The sequence below is a fragment of the Tenrec ecaudatus genome, chromosome 15, assembly GCF_050624435.1.
Source record: "Tenrec ecaudatus isolate mTenEca1 chromosome 15, mTenEca1.hap1, whole genome shotgun sequence".
In the NCBI taxonomy this organism is placed as follows: Eukaryota; Metazoa; Chordata; class Mammalia; order Afrosoricida; family Tenrecidae; genus Tenrec; species Tenrec ecaudatus.
Genome location: NC_134544.1, coordinates 42,371,841 through 42,394,016, shown reverse-complemented (window position 1 = coordinate 42,394,016; position 22,176 = coordinate 42,371,841). Strand labels below are relative to the sequence as shown.

Below are 22,176 nucleotides of genomic sequence, written 5' to 3'. Positions count from 1 at the left end.
TTTGTAGGCTCTGAGGCAGCAGCAGAAAAGAAGAAATGGAGTCTCAGTGATGGTCAACAAGACTGTTCCTCGTGTTGTCTTGACACCGCTAAAGGTGTCTGATGAACAGTCGGATTCGCCTTCAGGTAAAAAGCTAAAATCTCGTCTGCTCGGCCAATTTCTTCCCTAAGGAGACGTCCTGGCCGAGAAAGATGTCATTGTTTCTTTCTTTTTCTTTTCTTGAAGCAGAATAATATTTCTACTTGAGGTTTGGCTTAATTGAGAAAAAAACATTTAAAAAAAATCTATTTCAGGAATTCTAAAATGCAGATTATTTACCTCTTAAAAAAAATGGTGGGGGGCTTAGCTCACGCACCGTTCACTGAGTGGATTTGCCATGTCCACAGTTTGATGAACCCGTGCCGGGCGTGAGCCTCGCTGAGTTTGTGGTGTCCTGTGACTGTTGCCTTTGTGTGAGTGTGGGACTTGAATGGTGGGACCACATGCTGGTGTGCATTGCCATCAAAAGCAGTTCTTCCCGGAGCGGAGCGAGAATGTGTTTCTCGGGGCTCTGCTACACAACCAGGAATCCTTCCTTCCTTAGTTCTCTGTTCCGGCAACTGTTCTCACCTCCGGGCGGCCCTGCCCTTTCCTTCTCATTTACCTTCTGTCACTTGGTCAGCTCTACTCGGCTGTACACTGCTGCTTGCATTTTCTCCTCCTCCTTCCACATAAAGTTATTTATAAAGGTACGATCACTCCCTCTGCTCCGGCGCCCCTTCCTCTCTCCTCACTCTTCCTCTACCTTGCATTGTATCCGAGTGGCGTCAGGACTGTTGAGAGACATCCGTGTTATTATTTCTAAACAAAAGATCTATTTCTTGTAAAAGCTATCAGATACAGGAACGTGTTTTTTTGCTCTACTGTTAGGCCATCTGTTCTGGCTTTTTGTTCCGTTTGATTGATTTATTGGTCTTCTCTCTATATCCAGTAGGGGAATCAGATTGTAGCCAAAGGGAGTATATTAACTCTTAGAAAAGGAGATGATATCTGCATTAAAAAAAGAGAAACAATTTTAGATTTTTCTTTTCAAGGACAGCACAAGGAAGATAATGACATAATAACTATTTCCTTTTTTAGGATCCGAATCTAAAAATGGTGAAGCAGACAGTTCAGATAAAGAAATGAAACATGGGCAAAAATCTCCCACTGGAAAACAAACAAGTCAGCACTTAAAACGATTAAAAAAGTCTGGTTTAGGTGAGTGTTCAATAGCCTGCCGTGTTACATTCTGGAGATTTATATTTTTTTCAAGTAACCTTACAGGAAGTTTTTCTTTCGTCTCTGAATGGATAAGTAAGGGTATAAAAACTCTTTCCAATTCATCTAAAATCAGTAAGGATGCAAAATAAACACTATAGTTAGTAATGGTAAACATGTGATTGCGGTAAGAGATTTGAAATATTAATATTCAAATGTCTGCTAAGTCATGATTCCTTTTAATTAATGGGCAAGGGTTTGTTTCTGCAACTGGGTTTTGCTTTGTGGAAACACACCACTTGAGAAAGCCACAACTTTATGAGGTTTGCATTCAATTGAAGGGTGTGCGAAGGGTCTTGGGAAAGTTCATGGAGAAATAAAATAAAAAGGTAATGGAAATTTTGCACGAACTTTTTGAAGCACTTTCCTGTTTTCCTTGGGTTCTGTTGCAGTATGAGTGCTCTCCCTTGCTCGCGATCAGCGCCGCTTCAAATACTCAGTAGTGCCTGCTTCAAATCATACCGCAGTCTAAAACGAGGTATGGGAGACACAACTCAGGACTCCTGGCAAGTCTGCGCTAGATTTTATTCGGAAAGTTTCCTTTCCGCTAGCTCTTTCTGTGGAACCCTACAGCAGCATCTAGAGAAATAGAAACTTGTGAATTAAAAAGAAGAAGAAAGAGGACATATTTTGACTTTAATATTGTAAATCTCGACTATGCCTGCCTTGTTGACTGACCTGGACCTGATGGCTTCATGTCTCTTGCATAGTGATTACTTATGTGCTTAAGGGCAATGATCATGACCTGGGTCATTGTAACATTTTGTGACAGGATCTGTAGAGACTACAGATTTATTGACTGGAACTTTATTACTGGTTCTGCCGCTTGCTTTCTTGGCAACTTAGAATAGATACTTGCTGAGTTTTATCTGTTTCGTCAAAGCAAGCAAGAATCCAATCCACTAATTTGTTTTTTTCCACAGAGAGTTATTGATTGCCTACCATGTACTGGGAATTTTGCTAAAACCTAGCACTAAAACTTTCTATTTATTTTTTAAAAGCCCTTTTATAGGATTTTTAAGACCTTAGATTTTTAAAAAAAGAACCAAGAAGCAGAATTCATTTTTTTGTTTCAAATTCTTTAAACATAACATACTTGTTCTATTTTGCATCCTTTCCTAGTTGAAATAGCTATATAATTTAGTGTCTAGCCAAAATGCATTTGTGTGTGATTGCCCTTGGTGTACACGCGCATGTTTGTTTACCAATTCTGTCAGTGTTGTAAGTACTTTAACATGAGCAGCTTCTGTAACAAAACCGCAGAGAGCTATATGTAGAGAGTATGGAAATAATTTCTTTTAGAAGAATTAATACCAGATGATTAGTCCCAAGGAGTTGGACATTAAATAAATGTCCAACTGTTCCAAGATGCTATTTTGCTTCATTTTCCCTCCTCTCTTCCCTAAAGTACTATATTTGCTCATGTCCCTGGGTTCTGTGATTCTCTGTAACATCCCACAGAAACTCAAGAAATGTCTCCCATGGTGGTGAGTGATGTCCAGTCCCCTATCTAAAGGTCAGACAGAGGTGAGCCAAAGGTAGGGTCTAGAGCCAGAAGCCAAAGATGTCCAAAAGCCACATCAGGTCTTCTTAATTCTACCAGAGATCATTCAGAAAATAGCAATATGGTTGTCTAGGTATGATGAGGTGTGCTAGAACTCTATGGGGGTACCAGTATACTGCATACAAGGAAAACAAAGGATGATGTCTTTAATCACATCCTCTACTAAGGTAGGGTCTTAAAGATGCCCCGAAAGAAACAAAAGGTGGAACTTGGTTCGAATCCCCTACTAAAAGTCATGTCTTAATCTCCCCCTATCGCTGTCCATTAATATGTAGAAAATGCCCTCCAAAATGGGGTTATGGCCACAGTCATATAGAGTCCAGAATTATATATATCACATAAGGAATTATGAGTAGAAGGGCCATATTAATTTATTATAACTCAGGAACTTAAGAAAAAGAACAAAAACAAAACAAGGACCCACTGAAATAAAACTAGGAATTATTTTTTTCAGTTGTCCTGAAACTACCATATTATGACACGCTGTGTAACTCCAGGTCTTTTGTTTTGCTTTTAATGCTGTCAGTTGATTTTTGCATGCTGTTACATAAATGGGCTTCGAGGAAATCCTAAAAAATTCACCTTATGAAAATTAACTTCAGTCAAAATGCTTTGCTAGGCCCCTCAGTTCAGCCAGCACAGTGTGCGGAGTGTAAGAAATTCAACCGTACTTCGGTGGTGGGTGCTGCCAAGTCAATTTTGGATTCGTGGTGAGGCCAGAACGGTAGCACGCACTGGCCCCTGCGTGTTTGCTGTGTTTCTGTGACCTTTCCAGAGGCAGATTGCCAGGGGTTTCTCCTGTGGAGCTGCTGCATGAGTTTGAACCACCAGCCTCCAGGTTACCTGTTGAGCACATAGCCCTGTGACAGGCAGCCTCTCCATTTATTTGTTTAGCCAGTTTAAGGACTAGAAGTCAATTAAGAATGGACGAGGCTATTAGGCCCTTGCCAAGTACTTCAGCTTGTCTGGGCTTCTTGCTGCTAGTCCTTGTTTAACTGGATGTCCACCATGCTCAATATATCTTTAAAGAAAGATTTAAAAAGAGAGCCAGTTACATATATCCATGTTATGTAAATCAATGTTAGGAAATCCTGTAAGATTTAGTGGTTGATTGTCTAGAAATCAAAAAAGGAGGGAAAGGAGTAGGGATTTAAATTCAGGTAGTTAAAGCAAATCTCTACCCCAAATCAATGAAGATGCTCCCTGGGAAGGAACTGTGACCAACCCGGCAAGCAGCGGAAGGGAGTGGTTTATTTGATGCAAATGAAGGAAGTCGGATTTCAGTCTCCCGAGTATGGATGCCCATTACACATGTATCTATGTATGTCCTTATTTTGGATGTTCCGTGCTTTTTGGTAGTAGCCCAGGTTGCACAATACTTCTCATGCCCCGGCTGCTAACTATGGGTCTTGAGCATGGTCCCACCAACTGCTCCACTGAAGAAAAGAACTGATGGTCCAGTCCCCTAAAGATGATTCCACAGACCTCCTATGGGCAGTTCTGCCCTGGCACGTAGAGTTGCTATGACTCAGAAACAACTAACCAGCATGGAACACCGAATGATAGTAGGCATTGTGGGTGGTGTGAAGACATAGTGCCCGTAGCTACTAACTGAAAGGGGGAGGTTTCCCTCTACCCTGGCAAGCATAATCAGAACGAAGGGCAGTGCAGCCTTCTGCACCTACCTTCCCCGAGCCCATTGTTGCAGCCACGATGTCAGTTCATTTTCATGAGGGTGTTCCTCTTTTTTTCTTATATACTTTTATTGGGGGCTTTTGGATCTCTTATCACAGTCCATACATTCCTCCAATGTGTCCAGCACATTTGCACAGATGCCGCCATCATCATTTTCAAAGCATTCTCTTCCCACTTGGGCCCCTGATATCACTCCTTGTTTCTGCCCCCTCCTTCCCCTGCCCACCCTCCCTCACGGACCCTTGATAAGTCTTAGATTATTTTTTCCATATCTTATATTGGCCACCGTCGCCCTTCACCCACTTTTCCATTCATCTCCCTAGGTGGGGGTTCTAGTTGATCCTCGTGATTGATTACCCTCTTCTCCCCCCACTCTCCCCTAATTATCCTGGTACCTCTACTCATTGGCCCTGATGGGTTTATCTATCCTGGATTCCCTGTGTTGCGAGCTCTTTTCTGTAGCAGTGTGCATGCTCTGGTCTAATCTGATGTGTAAGATAGAATTGACATCATGAAAGTGGGGTGAAGGAAGCACCAAAGAGCTAGAGGAAAGTTGTGCATTTTAATAGTGCCATACTGCACCTTGACTGGCTCATCTCTTCCCTGTGTCCCCTCTGTGAGGGGATGTCCAATTGTCTACAGATAGGCATTGAGTCTCCACTCCAATGCCCCCCACTCCCCATTCTCCTTGGGTATGGTTTTATTCTGGGTCTTAGATGCCAGATCCTGATACCATAAACACCTCATGATAACACAAGCTGATGTGCTTCTTCCATGTGGGTTTTGTTGCTTCTGAGCTAGATGGCTGCTTGTTTACCTTCAAGCCTTTAAGATCTCAGATGCTATATCTTTTGATAGCCGGGAACCATCAGCTTTCTTCGCCACATTTGCTTATGCACTCATTTGTCTTTAGCAATAGTATCAAGGTGGTGAGCACACAATGATATTATTTTTTGTTCTTTGATGCCCAATGCCTGATCCCTTCTCTAGGGACTGGTTGATCACTCTTGATATGTCCGAGCATATGAGACAAGTGTCTCCACCGTCACTTCTAAAGGAGCATACTGGCTGTACTTTTTCCAAAGCAAATTTGTTTGCCTGGCAGTCAATCTATGCTTAATTCAATATTCTTTGCTAAAAATCACAATTTAAATGTATTGATTCTTGTTCTCTCTTCCTGATTTATTATCTAGTTTTCACATGACAGAGGCTACTGAAAATACCATTGGTTGATTCAGGTGTTCCTGAGTCCTCAAAGCAATAGCTTTACTTTGAATAGTTTGCCTGATGCGATGTCCTTTGATTTCTTGATGCTGCTTCCGTGGGCGTTATTGTGGTTCCAAGTGAAATGGAATCTTCGCCAATTTCAGTGTTCCCCTGTGCTTGTCCTGTTGGTGCTTTCTGACCCAGTGGTGAGGATTTTCATTTTCTCCATGTTGAAGCGTGTAGAGCCTTTGATTTTCTTCAGTAAATGATTGAAGCCCTCTTTGCCTTCAGCACGCAAGGGTGTGCCATCTGCATAGCAAAAGATGCTCATGAGTTTTCCTCTAAGTCTAATGCCTTGTTCTTCATGTAGTCCAGTGTCTCCGGTAGTCGTTTTGCATACAGATTGAATAAATACAGTGCAGGGATAACACGGTGGCACATGCAGTTTTATACTTTAAAGTGCGTATATCCCCTTGTTTTCTTCTAGTGACGCATCTTGGTGTTTGTCAAGGTTCCAAATAAGACAAGTGGATTGTTCTTGAATTCCCATTCTGTTGTCCTTAACTTGTTATGAGCCACTCAGTTGACTGTTTTTGCCTAGTTAATAAAACACAAGTGTATATCTTTTGAGTTTTGTAAGTACTAGATGTACTTTCGAATTATTTTAAGTAGCAGAATGGCCTCAGAAGTGGAGAAATTAGGCAGTGTAGTAGTCTAGCTACTTGTATTGTTGTTAGGTGTCATCATGCTACTTTGGACCCGTAGAGACCCAACACCCAACAGAATGAAGCCCCGCCTGGTCCCACGCCACCCTCACAATGGTCCCTGTGCCTGAGCCCATTGTCGCAGCCACTGTGTCCCTCCATCTCCCTGAGAGCCTTCCTCTTTCCCCTGCCCCTCTGCTTGACCAGCTTGATGTCCTGCTCCAGGGACTGGTCTCTTCTGACATGTCCCAAGTACGTGAGATGAAGCCTCACTAGTGTTGCCCCTAAGGAGCTCTCCGACCATATCTCTTCTAAGACGAAATGTTGACCTTTAGGTAATCCATGCTACTTTCAATATCCTTCACAAACACCACAATTCAAGTCTTCCTTATTCAGTGTCTAACTTTAACATGCAGATGAGATCATTGAAAATACCATGCATTGGCCCTGCTCAGTACTCACCTTCGTGAGGAGATCACTGAAGACGAGTACTATAATGCAGTGTGGTGAAGGAAGCAGATGGTGCCCAGCTATAGGGTCGGGGTCTTAAAGGCTTGTATTCAAGCAGGCAGCCATCTAAGTGAGGCATCCACCAAGTCCGCACAGGAGAAGCACACCAGCCTGTGTGATCTTGAGATGAAAATAACAAAGTCCAAATATGATGAAAGGAAAAGTATCAGAACTTAAATTGTGAATACTCAATTCATAGAAGATTGAGGACAGTGGGAGCCCCAAATCCATCTATAGTGTATCTACTGGGATTACGGTTCTGGTAAATATCCTCTGGACATGGGCCAGGGATTCAAACAGCCTCACTATCAAACAGAGACTATTGTAAACTTGATTTTGTTGGAATAAACTGTATAACCTAAATTTACTTTGGCTTAGATATTTCTCACTTGTGCTATGATAGAAATTTCTTCGCTGTTTTTTAACATTATTGGTGGTCTTTTCATTACCCATTTATTATTTTAATCTTTGCATTATTATTATTGCTTTGTTTCTGCTTCATTTTGCCTTTTACTGTGTATGTTGTTTCTCAGTTTATTAAACACAGAGAAAGGATGGATGGAGATAAAAATCAATGCAATGAGTTCTTGGGGACGGGTGGGGTGAGGGCAAATGGGGAGCAAACAGTGAATGCAGGAGGGGAAAGGGAGCTCTAGAATTTGTCTTTTTTTCCCACCCAAGGCAAACACCTAATATATATAGTTTCAGAAATGTGTTTCTAATTTTCGCTCCTTTCTCTAAGTAAGGGTTCCTGCAAATAAATCCTAAACTGTTGAAACTATTGTGCATTGAAACTAATGTCATAAATCTGCCCTAATTTTAATCGGTAATTGTGAAACTATTGTTGTATGCCCGCCAGCAATTCCTGCTGACCGTGACCCTGGCGCCGGATTAGCACTGCTCATTGTGTGTCATCAAGTGCAGTCTTTATAGGTGCAGATTGTCAGGTCTTTCTTCCTGGTGGTGTAGTGCTTGCAAGTTGCACTATGATCCCTCTGGTCAGCAGTTCAAAACCACCAGCAGCTCTGAGAGAGAGAGAGAGAGAGAGAGAGAGAGAGAGAGAGAGAGAGAGAGAGAGAGAGAGAGAGAGAGAGAGAGACACACACACACACACACACACACACGGGGATTTTTACTCCTGTAAACAGTTCCACAGAGTGTCGCTGTGAGCCAGCATTGACTCCATGGCAGTGAGTTTCATTTGTGTTTTCTTTTGTCAGGTGGCTGGTGAGCTCCAACTACAGACTCTTTGGTTAATAGCCAAACCCCAGTCAAACTTAAATGTGCATAGTCTTTCTTACCTCAGTGTCATTAAGCCGCTGCTGACAAGAAGCAACCTTTTAGGTCAGAGGGGAATTGCCCTTAAGGGTTTTTGAGACGGTAACCCTTTATGAGAATAGAAAGCCTCCTCTTTTCCCCAAGGTGTGGCTGGTGGTTTAAAACTGTTGACCTTGGAGTTAGCAACCTAATTTATAACCACTGTGCCACCATCATGCCCTCATTATGAGGCACGAGATCAAATATGTAACCACCATGCCACCATTATGAGGTGGGAGATCAAATGTTTCCAGTATTCCCCCAGGGACGTTGTCGTGTTCCCTGGCAACTACCTAATTTGCCAATTCTCAGGCTATTCGCCCTATGTAAGGTGTATTTCACCTGTGTCTTGGAAAAGGCAAATGGTGGTGCAGTGGTGAAATGCTCAGCTGCTACCCAAATGCAGGCCCCAATCAACTCCAGGGCAGAAAAAGTGGGCCCCAGTTCTGTAAATAACACAGCCTTTGAAACCATATAGGGCAGTTCTCCTCTGCCCTGTAGGGTTGCTATGCGTTGTGAAAATCAGCACGACAGCAATGGGTTTGTTTTTTAAAAAAATCTGTGCACCTTAGAATCTAATGAATATAGTTAAGGCACAATGGAACCTATGACATATTCCCAAGAACTCTACAGTAGGGGATACACTGTAGACGTACCTCAATGGATCGATGGCTGGCTGGCTGGCTGGATGGCTGGATGGATGGCTGGATAGCTTGAACAGCTGTCAGCAGTTCTAGTTCTGCTGGTAACTTGAAATTCTTATTAAAAATCTAGCATGGAAACCTGCCTTTCTGGTTTTTGCTTATTGCCTTTACATGTAGGTTTAATATTTTGTTTCGTTTTTGTTTCTTTTCCCTTGGCTAGTGTTCTCTATGAAGGCAAAGGAGAGAATCTCTTTGTGTAACTTTCTGTTTGACATGGTAATGTGTGATGAATGAATACTAGTAAACATATATAGATGTAGATATAGTTTCATGTATCTAGATATCATCATGTGAACCAGAAACAATCAGGAAAAGAGTTTACAAACCCCTCTCCCATTTCTAAATCTTTATGGTAGAAAACATCATCTGAAATGCCAGGAAACAAATGCAAACAAGCATGAGAGGTCTTAAAAAAGTATTATGGTAGTAACTATAATAGACTACCAGATAACTAGGCCGCTGAGAGACTGGAATGAAGGGTATGGGCCAACTGTAGATGAAGTTCGAGTGCATATTTTTCTTGTCTAATCAATTGTTTAAATACATTTCTTTTTACAAAGAGTGAGAAACATTTAAGACCTGTACGCTGCCATTACTTTTCCTGAAACGGGTGCCTTATCATCTAACCATCTTTGAAACATTTAGAGACCATTCATGAACTTAAAAAAGAAAACATGTGTTACACTCTCCTACCAATTCCTTTACTTCTCACATTCCCCAATGCTAAAATATAAGTTCTTTGAATTCAAGGTCTTTGACCTAAATCAGTTTTTAATTATATTTCTTCTGACCCAGTCACCCAGGAGGAGTTTAAAAGTACATGCTAAACAAATCTAAGCTTTTAATAGACGTCTCTGCAAGAGCTTTAATAAATGCCTTCATAGAGCCCAACCTCTGGGATCCGTTCCAATGTATTCTGTTTAGTTTAATCTCTTTGTAGTACAGAATCATGACTTTGCTGGTTTTCTAAAATGTTTCATATTCTTTAAATAAGTCAGTGTAGAGAAATAAAAATAAAAGATAATAAGTCTACCTACTATCATCTAAAATAATTATCCCTAGGAATTTATAAGCATTACTTAACATATCTTAGTATATATGTATAGCCAGAGGCCATTTTAGAGGGGAGAAAAAAGTATCTTACTATTTTAAATAAAAGTACTAAATTGTAAAAAAAAGTACCTAATTTAATTGCATTTAGGTTAAAGAATTTAAAAATCAAACAAATTCATGTGCTTTCCCCAAGATGTTCTGAAAGCTAAAAGTTGTCTCCAAAAATACAAATGATACGAAAACCAGACGTTGCAAAGATTATCTTTTAACTCTTTATTGAAAGTGGACAATACAAGGGGGCTTCAAAAGTTCATAGGAAAATTCCACTTTTTTCATTTACTTTTAGAAGCCCTCTTGTATATTATAAAAGAAAGTGAAATAAAGTCACTTACATCGCCCCTACCTCCACGTAAGGTAAGTTATATTCGTCGTTCGGTCTATATTTTGGTAAGTTATATTCGTTTGTAAACATCAGGATTGATAAATTTGTATTTTATTTTATAACCATAATTCTTTTGGTTCTATAATGGTCACGCTCTATTTTAATGGATTCACTACACCCCAGTGGGGTTTTACACCCCTTTTTGTTCTTGAAGACTACAAGGTCTCATGCCAAAGATGCCCTCTGATAAGATTTTTCCCTACTGACGTTTCTGCTCCGAGCTCCCCCTTAGATTCATTCTCTAAAATATTGGAGGTGACGAAGATCTCTTTGTAGCAGAAGAACCCGGGTTTTCTTCTGTATGTGCGACTAACCGGTGTTTAAATGTGTGCCATTGTCTCTTTGTGCACATTCTGTGCATGCTATGCATAAATCCCATGTGGCTTTCCTTCTAGAAAATTGGATTCTTTGAGCTGGTGGCTAGCAGTCAATCAACAAGTACTCCAGAGTCTACAGCCTTTATGCAGATTGGTAGCCTTAGAACTCCCTCTTGTCAAAATAACAGGCAATGTTCTGGGGCACATTCCCCATGATTTTTATCAGTAGCTTAACGTAGTGTGTTGTTGGATATAGTAGACTCTCCTTGTGGCAGTTTGGGTTGGGTTGTTACTTCCCCTCCTGCTTCTGCTGTATCTCAGCTGTAATAGCCAGGCTAAGTGGCTGGATATGAGACACAAAAAGAACTGTATCTTTTTCTTCCTCTGGAGACTGGAGAGAGATGAGGTACCAGCTTTAATAATATAAGACAATCAGATATAATTGGATTGTTCTTAAAGCCAATTAAGAGTACATGTGTAAGGATAATTAAAATGGAATTAAACATATTGTGTGGCAACAAATTGAATAGTTCATCTGCTCTATCTTTGATCCAGAATTTATAAGACATAGTTTCTCTTAGGTGGATATCTTTGAAATACATCTTTGGGCCTTTGGCACAGGATTGACTAATCTTTAAACGTGAGATTCCCCGGGGCTTCTTTCCTTGTCTCATCTTCTTAAGGATTTTAAACCGTACTAAACGGTAACCTGCAGCATATGTCTTAATATCTTACATTACTCAGAGCATATGTTTCAAAAGTTTTACAGGTTTCTTAATACTCCAATATTTCTCTCAATGAGAAGAATTTTAATAAATGACCTGCGAGTGCCTTTAGAGAAGACTAGATTTAGGCCATGTAGTAAGAATGGAGTGAATGATTTCCCTTTATTTTAACCTCCCTCTTTTGCCATTTCTTTCATTGCGGAGAAGATAATCTTCTCCCTAATCTTTCTTGCCCTGTGGTCATAATTTTTTTAAGTTGTGTATGACTAACTCAAGCATATAGCACACACATCCAGCAGCCACCTAGACACGCAATTCCTTGATTTGAAAATGTTCAGTTTGCCTAATTACTGATTTTTTTCTCAATGAGAGTAAATATATTTTTTCCTTAAGTAATGTTGACTGATACATTCCTTTCTCATATTAGTTCCTCCCCCCATTTATTTGGAATAGAAATTAATTAACTTTACAAAGCGCATTACAAGCTTTCTTAACTAGCTCTTTAGAATTTATAAAATTAACTGGTGGGAGAGTCCATAGATGCAGTAGTAAAAGTTATATCTGGAACCCTTTATCATTTGGACTTTCTGTGTAATGGCTGGTGGAATTTTTTTCTTCTTAAGCCAGTTTAAAACATTTTAAAATGAGCATCCTCAAATTTTCTATTTGCCAAGTTAAAATTAGAATCATGTTAAACTAAAATAATTCAGCTTTTCTGTCTTCAAAGACACTGACAAAAGTCATAGTTGTTTAGTGCTATGCCTTTTAGGTCCTGTTATTTTTTTTAATATGGATTAATTCAATCTGCTTTTAAAATGTACACTATGTCTCCTATTCTCAACTTTTCTTCCTTTTCATGTCTGTTTATGCAAGTATATCCCTATCAGTCAAATTGAAAGCAAAAAAAAGTGTTGGTTTTATTCTTCCTTCTTCATGAATCTCTACTCATATTTTATACTGCTTTGTCAAGTATTGTTCTGTTACTCCTTGTTTTATTTTTACAATGAAATGTTAACATATCAATCTCTTCACCCACTAATATGTATCATTTATAACAACCATGTAGCTTGAAAATCAACTTTATTTAACACATTTTAACACTGCCATTTAGAATCCAAATGTTTTATAATTCCCACTGCTAATTGTTTTCTTTGGCTTGTGTTGTGCTCAGAAGTGTGCTTTTGGATGTTCAAATATACAGTGGGAGTATGGGGGCTGAAAGTTATCTGTGTGCTATTGTTACCATATTTCTTCATATGTAGAAAACAGGGATTTTATATTTTTCAGTTATGTGTTGAGATTCACTTGTCAGTTTTTGTATACTTAATGTTTCTTGGATGCTGAAAAAGAAATGGCTTTTATAGTGCCATGTGTTTATTTTTTTTTGCTCAAATTTAATCATTGAGTTTTTAATGTCTTCTCCAGTCTAGAGGCCAGGAGACCTGGTGGCAGTGGGCTGTTGGGGAACCATTGGTTTGTCAGCTACAAGACTGCTGTTCGGCCCACCAGCAGCTTGGATTGATGGAATTAAAAAGCAGGCTGTCTAGTCCTGTAAAGCTTTACAGTCTCGGGGAGCCGATGTAGGCTCCGTGTGTGCAGGAATCAGAATAGAAAGGTTCTTTTTTCAGATAGAGCTGCTGCTGGTTGCAAACTGTTGACCTGTGGTTGGCAGCTAATGAAGAACCAACAGCACCACCAAGTATTGTAGTATCTCTTTACTGCTTTATTGGACTTTAAAATTGTTCAGTACATTTTCCCCTCATTCGGTTATTTGATCATTGGTGTTCTGTGAAAATGGAGGTTAAACACAGCAGATCGTAATATGGAGGATTATTTGATCATTGGTGTCCTGTGAAAATGGAGGTTAACCACAGGAGATCATAATATGGAGGATGATTACACCGTTATATACCTCCAAACCACTGGGAATCATGACCTACTCAAGTTGAAACATAACCGTTACAGGCAGCATAAACTGCGGCCTCAGACCTTAGTATTTGTTACTGTGAGACTGATACTGTTCCTGGTCAAAGTAATCTAATAGTTGAATTTTTAATCGTTGGCTGTAAATGTGAAATATTGGATAATGAGAAAATTTATACCTGAGGAATATGCCATTCTCATGCCATTGCTTCATTTTCTTCCTTTCTGTATAATTTTTTGTATTAATCTTATAAGCAATATACAGAGATTATTTTTATGTCATGTGAAAATCCATTTATCTTCATTTTGATGGATAGGCTTATTTTGTTTTACTTTTCCCCCTCTTCTTCATTTCCACCTTCTGTTTGATTGATTGGATGCCACTCTACCTGTTTAGTTGAAAGTTACAGTGATTTTTCTTCTCAACATCTTCCTATGAATTTTTTTATTCCTCCTCCCCATGAAGTTTTAATAAACTTAAGAAAGACTTCATATCTCTATCTTATTCTCAAACAATGGCAGGGCTGTAATTTTAATCATCCCTTCCCATGTTGGGTGCTTGGTGCAAAAAAATAAAAAACCTCTTTAAAGTGTTAAAATGCTAAGATGTCACTCTGAGGCTAAGGTGCAACAGAACCCCAGCCATGGTATGTGAATTGGTTTCATCTGCATTCAAAAGCTGGAGACTGAATAAGGGTGGTCTACAAAGAATGGATGACTTTGAATAATATTGCTGGCAAAGAATGGCAACTCTTCCATTTCTGTCAGAAGAAAGAACAAATGTGTCATGGGAGAAGTACAGCCCACAATGCTCCACAGACTTGAGGACGGGGAAACTTCCTTTCATGGACATTCTACATGTTCCTCAGGAAGGGCCAGTTCCCGGAAGTAGGACAGCAAGCTGGGTAGAGGGGAGGGTCGGCGAAAAAGAGGAAGGGCCTCAAAGAGATGAATCGATGTAGTGGCTGCAACAGTAGATGGAAAATAACAAACGACTATGAAGATGGTTCAGGACCCGGTTGTTCAGGGTTGTTTTTTGTTCTGTTTTGCAAAATGTCACTCTGAGTCAGAAGTGACTCAACTGTACCTAGCAATCATTTCTTTATAATCACGGAACTAGTGTTGGTATATTCTTGATGTTACACAGTTCTGTTGGTTGGTTTTGACAAATACATGATATCATGCACCATAGCAGAATAACACAGAATAGTCTTATTATCTTTAAAATATCCTGTGCTCCACTTGTACATGCCACCCTTTCTTCCCCAGAGCCCTCATCCACCACTGATCTTTTTATTGTCTCTACTTTGACCTTTTCCACAATGTCATAGGATTGGGATCATACAGAGCTTATTTTCATCACAGAGTTTTTAAAATTTTTTTGTTCATTTACCTATTGTATGGATTTACCACCATTTGTTTGCTCATTTTGGTTACTTCTGATTTTTGGCTATTGTGAATCATATGATCAGCCTTTGTTTACCTTTGTACAAAATAGCCAGATTGTCTTCCAAAGTGATAAATGCCGTTTTTATCCCTCCCAGTAATAAAGTCCTGTTAGCGTTGCTGTGTTTTCATGTCCGTGGATTGGATGTTAGGGGTATAAGGAACACTGGTGGTGTAGTCGTAAGCATTAAGTGGTGGACTGCAAGGTTGAGAGTTGGAAACCAAGAGCCTTCCCTCGTGAGAAAGACAATGCTTTCTAGTCGCATAAAGAGTTCCAGTCTTGGAAATCTACAGAGACAGTGCTATCCTTTCCTATGGAGTTACCAGCTGTCAAAATTGACTCAAAAGCCATGAGTTTGGTGTGTGTGTATGTGTGTGTGTATTCCCACAATGGATGTGAAATGGTATTTTGTCTTAAATACCTATTTTTTACAGTGAATTACTGATATTTTCTCAACTTTATATTTTTATTTACTCTGTAGTATGTTTTTCTTAATTTTATTGTGGACTCATACAAATCTTATCACAACTCATTCATCCATCCATTGTGTCAAGCACATTTATGTTGCTTTTATTTATATAAAACAGTGGTGTTTGTTTATTTTTTAAATCTAGAATTTCTCTCTGGTGTCTAACCTATATATTCTATTTCTATACTGTTCATAATGACTTTCATTCAGAATTTTTTTTTTTGTTCAGAGCCAGAGAATAAGTATTTTGGACTCTTTTTTTTTGCTGTATAATTTGTCACAAGTATTCTACTCTATACTTTAGGTCTAAAGCAAGCATAGGCAGTATGTAAACAAGTGGGCAGGTCTGTACCCTGAAAGAAACATTATTTACCACAGTAAGTATTGGGCTGTGGTCTAGGTCAGGAGACATAATTTCTGACCACTGAATTAAAACATACACTTATCATTTCATTCAAATGATGCTCAAAGCTCCAATAACTGAGAGTAGCAATTCTCCTCTGTGGCTGTCTCCTGTTGCAGTTGATTTTCTTGGGCGTGTCATAACCTTGAGTTGAGAACTCAACACAGCCTTTTCTTTGTTGGAAGTAAGTGTGTATTGAGTGGTAGACATATAGCCTTCAGCACATTTTTACATCTCAGATATTACAAGTAATGCTCCAAAGGAGAAACTTCCATGCCTGGCATATGGAGAGTGCACTGTTCCCATCGCTATCATGTATGTTTATTAAAATAAGCCATGCGTTCCTTGTAATCATTGATCCATCATTAAGCCTACAATCTTACATACATTGTAGGATTTCAGATTATGCTTCCAGCATTCTAACAAGTGATTCATTGAAATATCATAATTAAAATGCTTCTTAGTGGGTTATTCTCCACAAGGTTAGCGGTTTGAAAACACCAACAGCTCCATGGGGAAAAGGTGAGTTTTTTGTTTGTTTTAACACCTGGAAAGATTGATAGGCTTGGAAACCCACAGGGGCAGTGAGTTCTACTCTGCCCTGTAGGTTGCTGTGAGTGGGCACTGGCACAGTGTCACCGAATCTCTTTGCTCCTTACTCTGGACCTGATGCGAGGTGAATTAACATGCAATGTCAAGGGTACAAAATGAAAATTGAAGCTAGCCAGGCAAGATGGAAGTGGCATGAGGAAAGCTTTGGAGATTTTTATTTTACTTGTGTGAATTAAGTGTATGCCTTATCAGGCATTACATATTAAGAATATGTTATTGGATAATACATATGTATAGGTGTGTTTTATTTCCCCAGTCTACAGTAAAGTTATACTTTTGCTTGTTTCTCATAGGACACTTGAAATGGACCAAAGCGGAAGACATCGACATAGAAACCCCAGGATCTATTCTTGTCAACACGAACTTGAGAGCACTTATAAACAAGCATACGTTTGCTTCCTTACCTCAGCACTTCCAGCAATACCTCCTGCTTTTGCTCCCGGAAGTGGATAGGCAGGTAAGTGGAAGTTTTAGACATTTGATAACAGTCGACTTACTCGTATGCTACCATGATGCCTCAGGAGTTTTATGAAAGACAACCGATAAGTGGGTGAACCCCTTTCTAATAATATCGTATGTTTGTGTAACTTATTTATGCATATATCTACTGTTATCATTGTATTATTTGTATAATCCTTTAAAACAGAACCATTTTTCCATCTCCATAGTAAGCCAGTTCAAATTTTAAATAATGGTACACTACTGTCGAGAGAAAACAAGGGCCTACCCATGCTGGGCAGAGAAAACAAAGAAATCAAACATTCCATTATCAAATAAATCTTTGAAGTAGCTGCTCTTTTGCCCAGAGGGAATATTGAAGTACAGCAATAAAAAGCCAGGGTTTCTAAGAAATTATGTAAATGTTTTTATACTCAACTCTTTCCAAAAAGCATTTAAAATTTATGTTTGCAGTTGCCTTCTGAGAGTCTATCATCATGAATAAGATTGCCTATAAATAATCACCTTTTATCTTTTTTTCTACTATAACTGGAAGTGTTTTGAATTATAAGTGTGTTTTTGTATTTTTGACAAGCTTCCAAAGTAAGGAATTACAAATGTAGACTCATAATAGCAGGCATCAATCATCATACAAAGCTGTTTCCTTAGAAAATAAAAGAGAAAAAATATTTCATCACATAAACTTTTATTAAATTCTACAAAAATCATGAGATGTTATCTAGGAAAACTTCCATATGGTTCTTCCCTCAATAAATCCTGACACAGTTAGTTTCTCATTGTTGAATATAATGGCATGTGCATTTACAAATTGGCTGCTCCTAATGATATACACATCCGTGAAATGAAGTGGCCAGGATTGAATCAATGTTTTCTTATTACTTTGAATAACTGTATTTAGCACTTTACCTGATTCTGTTTTTTGCTTACTTAACCAATCTCTTCAAACAAACTTAAAATTTGATTAGTAACTATTGGCTACCAGTGCTATGTATTTCTTTGTTGGGAATTATAATTCATATTTAGGAAAAAGACTATTTTAATTTAGGGTGAATTTCATCTAGCCGGGGCTTTACCTTTACTCAACAATTTATTTAGTATATGCTATGAAAATCAGATGTTTGGGATAGTAGACCAAACTTATTAAATATTATGAAATGAATGACTAAATGTCTTCCCATTTATGTGCATAAAGTATATTTGTAAATAACCAAAATATGAGGGATGAATGGTCAAGTTTGGGGGGGAGGGTACCAAATAGTATTGCTCTTGTGTAACCAGAAACAATTTTAATATTCATGAGTTCGATGTTGACATAGAGCTAGACTTTAAGTACAAAGGGATGGGAAAGTACCAAGTGACGGGGCTAAATATACAGAAAAACAAGCGTTAACACAGTGGCGGTCTGGCTCATTGAAACAGCACAGGTGAATCTGGAAACACAGATTAGAACCAGATTTTGGGTGACACCTTGAGCATGAGGCGAACGGGTCCAAACAGTGTCTCCTTGTGTCTGCGATGCAAAGTCGTTGAGGGCTTTTGAGCAGAGCAAAATCCAATAAGAGCATTGCTTGTAAAGAAGATTTTTCTGGCAGTACTGGAGGCTACTGTTAGGGATGGAAACCCTGAAAAGGGAAGGAATAGTTAGAAAGTCATGTTACTTGTTTCCAAAGACACGATGAAGGCTTGAACTTGGGGAATGGCATTGGAATCCAAGATGAGGATCATGCAGTCATCACCATCATCACCGTGCACGGGTGGAAATCTTGCATTTGTCAAATCATATTGGAAGCAAGGTAAAGGGAGGACCAAGGCTGACACTCATGTTGAAACTTGTGTGAGGCATTACACAAAGCTTACATTGGTACTGGATTACCTGCCCTCCGCCTCAACATGGGTGGCGTTATCTGTTTACAACTCTCTCTCCAGCTCCTACGATAAGAGTTGGCATGTGTCTTGGGAGTGAATGCTCAGTGAGTCATTTACAAATGAAGAAATTACAAAAATAGCCTAGGATTAGCCAAACACTTCAGAGGCCAGAATCTAAACTTGATTTATTATTCAGGCCGTAGGAGTTTTTGTTACTCAGTTCTTTCTAGTCACAATGAGAAATTAAAATGGATAAAGTATAATACTTGCTTTCAAAAAGCATTTAGTGCACTGGGGACATATTTATTTAGCCAAGGATTATTCATTGAACATCTGTTTTATGCTGCATAGAGCTGTTGTGAGGAATCAAGGATGACTCTTGTGGAAGGATGGTGTACACGACCACCTCACACTGAGTTACACTGCTCAGTACTTTGCAAGAAGTTGAATAACCAAAGAAGTCTACACCAAATTGAGTGACAAGACATGGGAAAACAACCCTATGAATATTTAATTGCAATATAAAGAGTCCTGCAAAGACATAAAGAGCTTTGATCAGGAAGGAGACATTGGAGAATATCTGGGGTTGAAAGATACTTAAATTGGAACGTAAAAGACTTCTAGGTGTTTCTTAGGTAGAACTAAGAGAAAGTGCATTTTACAGCGTGAGAGTCTGTCCCTTAGCAAGACTACCTGTTCACTGTGCTCTAGAGAGTTCAGTAGCTTGGTGTGACTAGAGTATCTTCAAAGAGAAAAACCAATGGAACAGTCTGCTGAAGGAGACTATGGTGTCCAACCTTGAGGGCGATATTACAGCCTAAGCTTGTTGAACTTTCTGTGATATCAGTGGTTACTAGCAATTATGTTTCAAGTGAAACACAGACTGCATAGGATAAGTAAGCAAGTTAACGTATTTTAAAGACTGGATTTAGAGGAGAGGAGAAGGATCCAAAGGATAAACCAAATATGGGCACAGTCCTCATTTTCTCTCAGGAGGATGTGTGACCTCAGGATTGATGGATTAGGCAGACACCAGAATTGTGGTTAAAAGACAATTGCTGTAGTTGAGATTCTTGATAAGGTTCTGACCTTGAGCCTTGGCCTTGGAGATGAAAAGAATAAATTCCAGACATTTTTTCAACCCAGACTAAGTAGGCATGAATGATAGACTGCCTGTAGGAGGGTGACTTCTCAGAACAGAGGAACTCTGTAGACCTGTCAGCGCATGATCACCAGAAATCTAGAGCTCTCTCTGCCCTGCTCGAGGTGGGTCACAAATTCATACACAGCTGAATGGAGCAGAGTAGTTGATTCAGTAGAAGACCCAAAGGACAGCCATCTCAATCTAGTTTATAAAATCTAAATAGAGACAGACATCACTGTTTCCTGGGCCAGGATAAGTGAAGTAGGAGGTGTGTTAATTTAATTACACAGGTATGAGCCAGAGAGGGGTACTATAATTACATCACATACTTTAAAAATGACAAATATAAGAAAGTTTTACACATTTGGAAACATTCTGTTTTCTTCTTTTTCCCTTTTGAATAGCCTTGGACTTCAGTCGAATTTATTCCCTAAAGCAGCCCTACCAGGTCTCTTACTCTGGGCTTCCTCTTACTCTGTGTCTGCAGTTCATTTCACCATCACAGCCTCACAATATGGGCATTCCTATTTTTCTTGTCAGTGCCACCTCACTCTAAGGATATTGTGTTCATACAGTTATACTTCTGGTTGTACCTTTTTTGGGGGTTGGCCTATTTATGTTAGATTGAAATTTGTTCTTCCTCTTGTCTACTTAGAACATTGTCCCACTTAGTTTGATATATAATTTCACCCATTGTACTGCAAGTCATAACAACAAAATCCACTTGAAACCTATTAAAACATAAAGGGTGTTTTTTGGCTGAGAAGGCTTAGATGTATTTAGGTTAGGATGGGCTTCCGGTTGTTACTTCGTGCATTCATTTATTACCAAGGGCTCATTTAATGATTATTTACTTACTTCATTTTGAAAATCCCTTCCCTTGTTACTGGCTTTATACTAAAATGAAATCCTCATGTGATGGCATAGCTATCTGAAGCAAATAAAGGTATTTACACAGATTAAAAGTCCTCTCTCACAGAATACTCTGTCATTATAAAGTAGGAACTCTACCTGGTCTCGTGTGTGTGTGTGTGTGTGTGTGTGTGTATGTGTGTGTGTACTGTCTTATCATCACAGACATTTTTCTGTTGTATGGGGACAACAGAGAATTCAAATCTCAAATATGATTCAGAGAGATACATGTATTGTCTTAAACCCAAAGACAGAGAGGTCTATGATGTTTGTGAGCAAATAATGCAGTAGCCATGATGTCAGTTGGGGCCAACTTAAGCAAAAGGCCTGCCTGCCACGTGGGTAGGAATTCATGCAGGCAGCAGGACCCTGCCTGTAGGGTAGGATGTCAGCTTCCATTCGGGACATGGCAGACTGAGATTAATATTTTAGATTAAAAACTCTACCAAAGGAGTGCTGTATGATCACAGAGAGACCCGCCCAGTCTCCCCCTGCTGTCCTGGGCCACCCTGTCCTTTGCCCTGTCTCTCAGACCTAAACAACTTTCCATCTGGAACCCTTTGGACTTCCCATCCACCAGTTGTCAGTGGCATCTGACACGGGCATTTTGTGCCTCCCCTCCCTTTGGAAGGATCCTCCATCCGTGATTCTCTGTGTTGGTTTTCTGTTGAACGCTTGCCAACTGCTCAGCGTAGTCTGTCGAGAAGGGTTTCTGCTGGATGCTGATGTAGTGTGTTCTGAGATCTTAGGACCCAGGTTCCAGCAGGAGAGTAAAAGGGATATGAAAAGCAGCTTTCTAGAGTATGATAGGCATTCAGCCTGAGCACAGAGTAGTTGCCGAGTAGCATTGAAGGCCCGTGTGAAATTAGGTGGCAGTGGGCAAAGTCAATTATGCATGTGTTCCCCCAGCAATGCTGCATATTTGGGTCTTTAGCCTGGTAGCAAGGAGCCCGTTGCCTTGGTCTGATGATGGGCCGCTAACCCAAAAGTCCATGATTGGAACCCATCAACTGCTCCCCAGGAGGAAAAGGAAGCCTTCTTTTCCTGAAGAGATTGGCAGTCTAGTGTCATGGCGAGATAGAGTCACTCTGCAAGGCATGGCTCTGGTTTGGAGGTGGTATGGGATCAAGGGTGCCAGGCATTGGACTTTGCATGGCTTGGAGACTTCAAAACGATGGATTTGAATGGGGTGAGAGAGAATGAAGACTTACGAGGTGCTTATTAAAGTCGTTGCTAATGCAGGCTGGAGAGGGGAACAAAGACAATATCAAAACAATGGAGGCGGGGGAGTTGCAGAAAAAGGCAAAAGGTTTGGTAGGAAATGAAGTATGATGGAGACAGAATAACATGCTACAGATGTTGTCATCTCTGTGTACACATATGGCTCAGAAATCATCTACTTCGC

At 39.6% G+C, this 22,176-nt stretch overlaps 1 protein-coding gene across 1 annotated transcript in view; it reads left to right on the top strand.

The window, feature by feature from the left end:
• Positions 1–22,176, top strand: part of ASXL3 (ASXL transcriptional regulator 3) — a 205,530-nt gene that overhangs the window by 117,366 nt on the left and 65,988 nt on the right. The window contains exons 6-8 of the mRNA XM_075532834.1: positions 8–125; positions 1,120–1,239; positions 16,684–16,847. Coding sequence (XP_075388949.1) covers positions 8–125; positions 1,120–1,239; positions 16,684–16,847 — 402 coding nt within the window. The remainder of the gene's footprint in view (positions 1–7; positions 126–1,119; positions 1,240–16,683; positions 16,848–22,176) is intronic.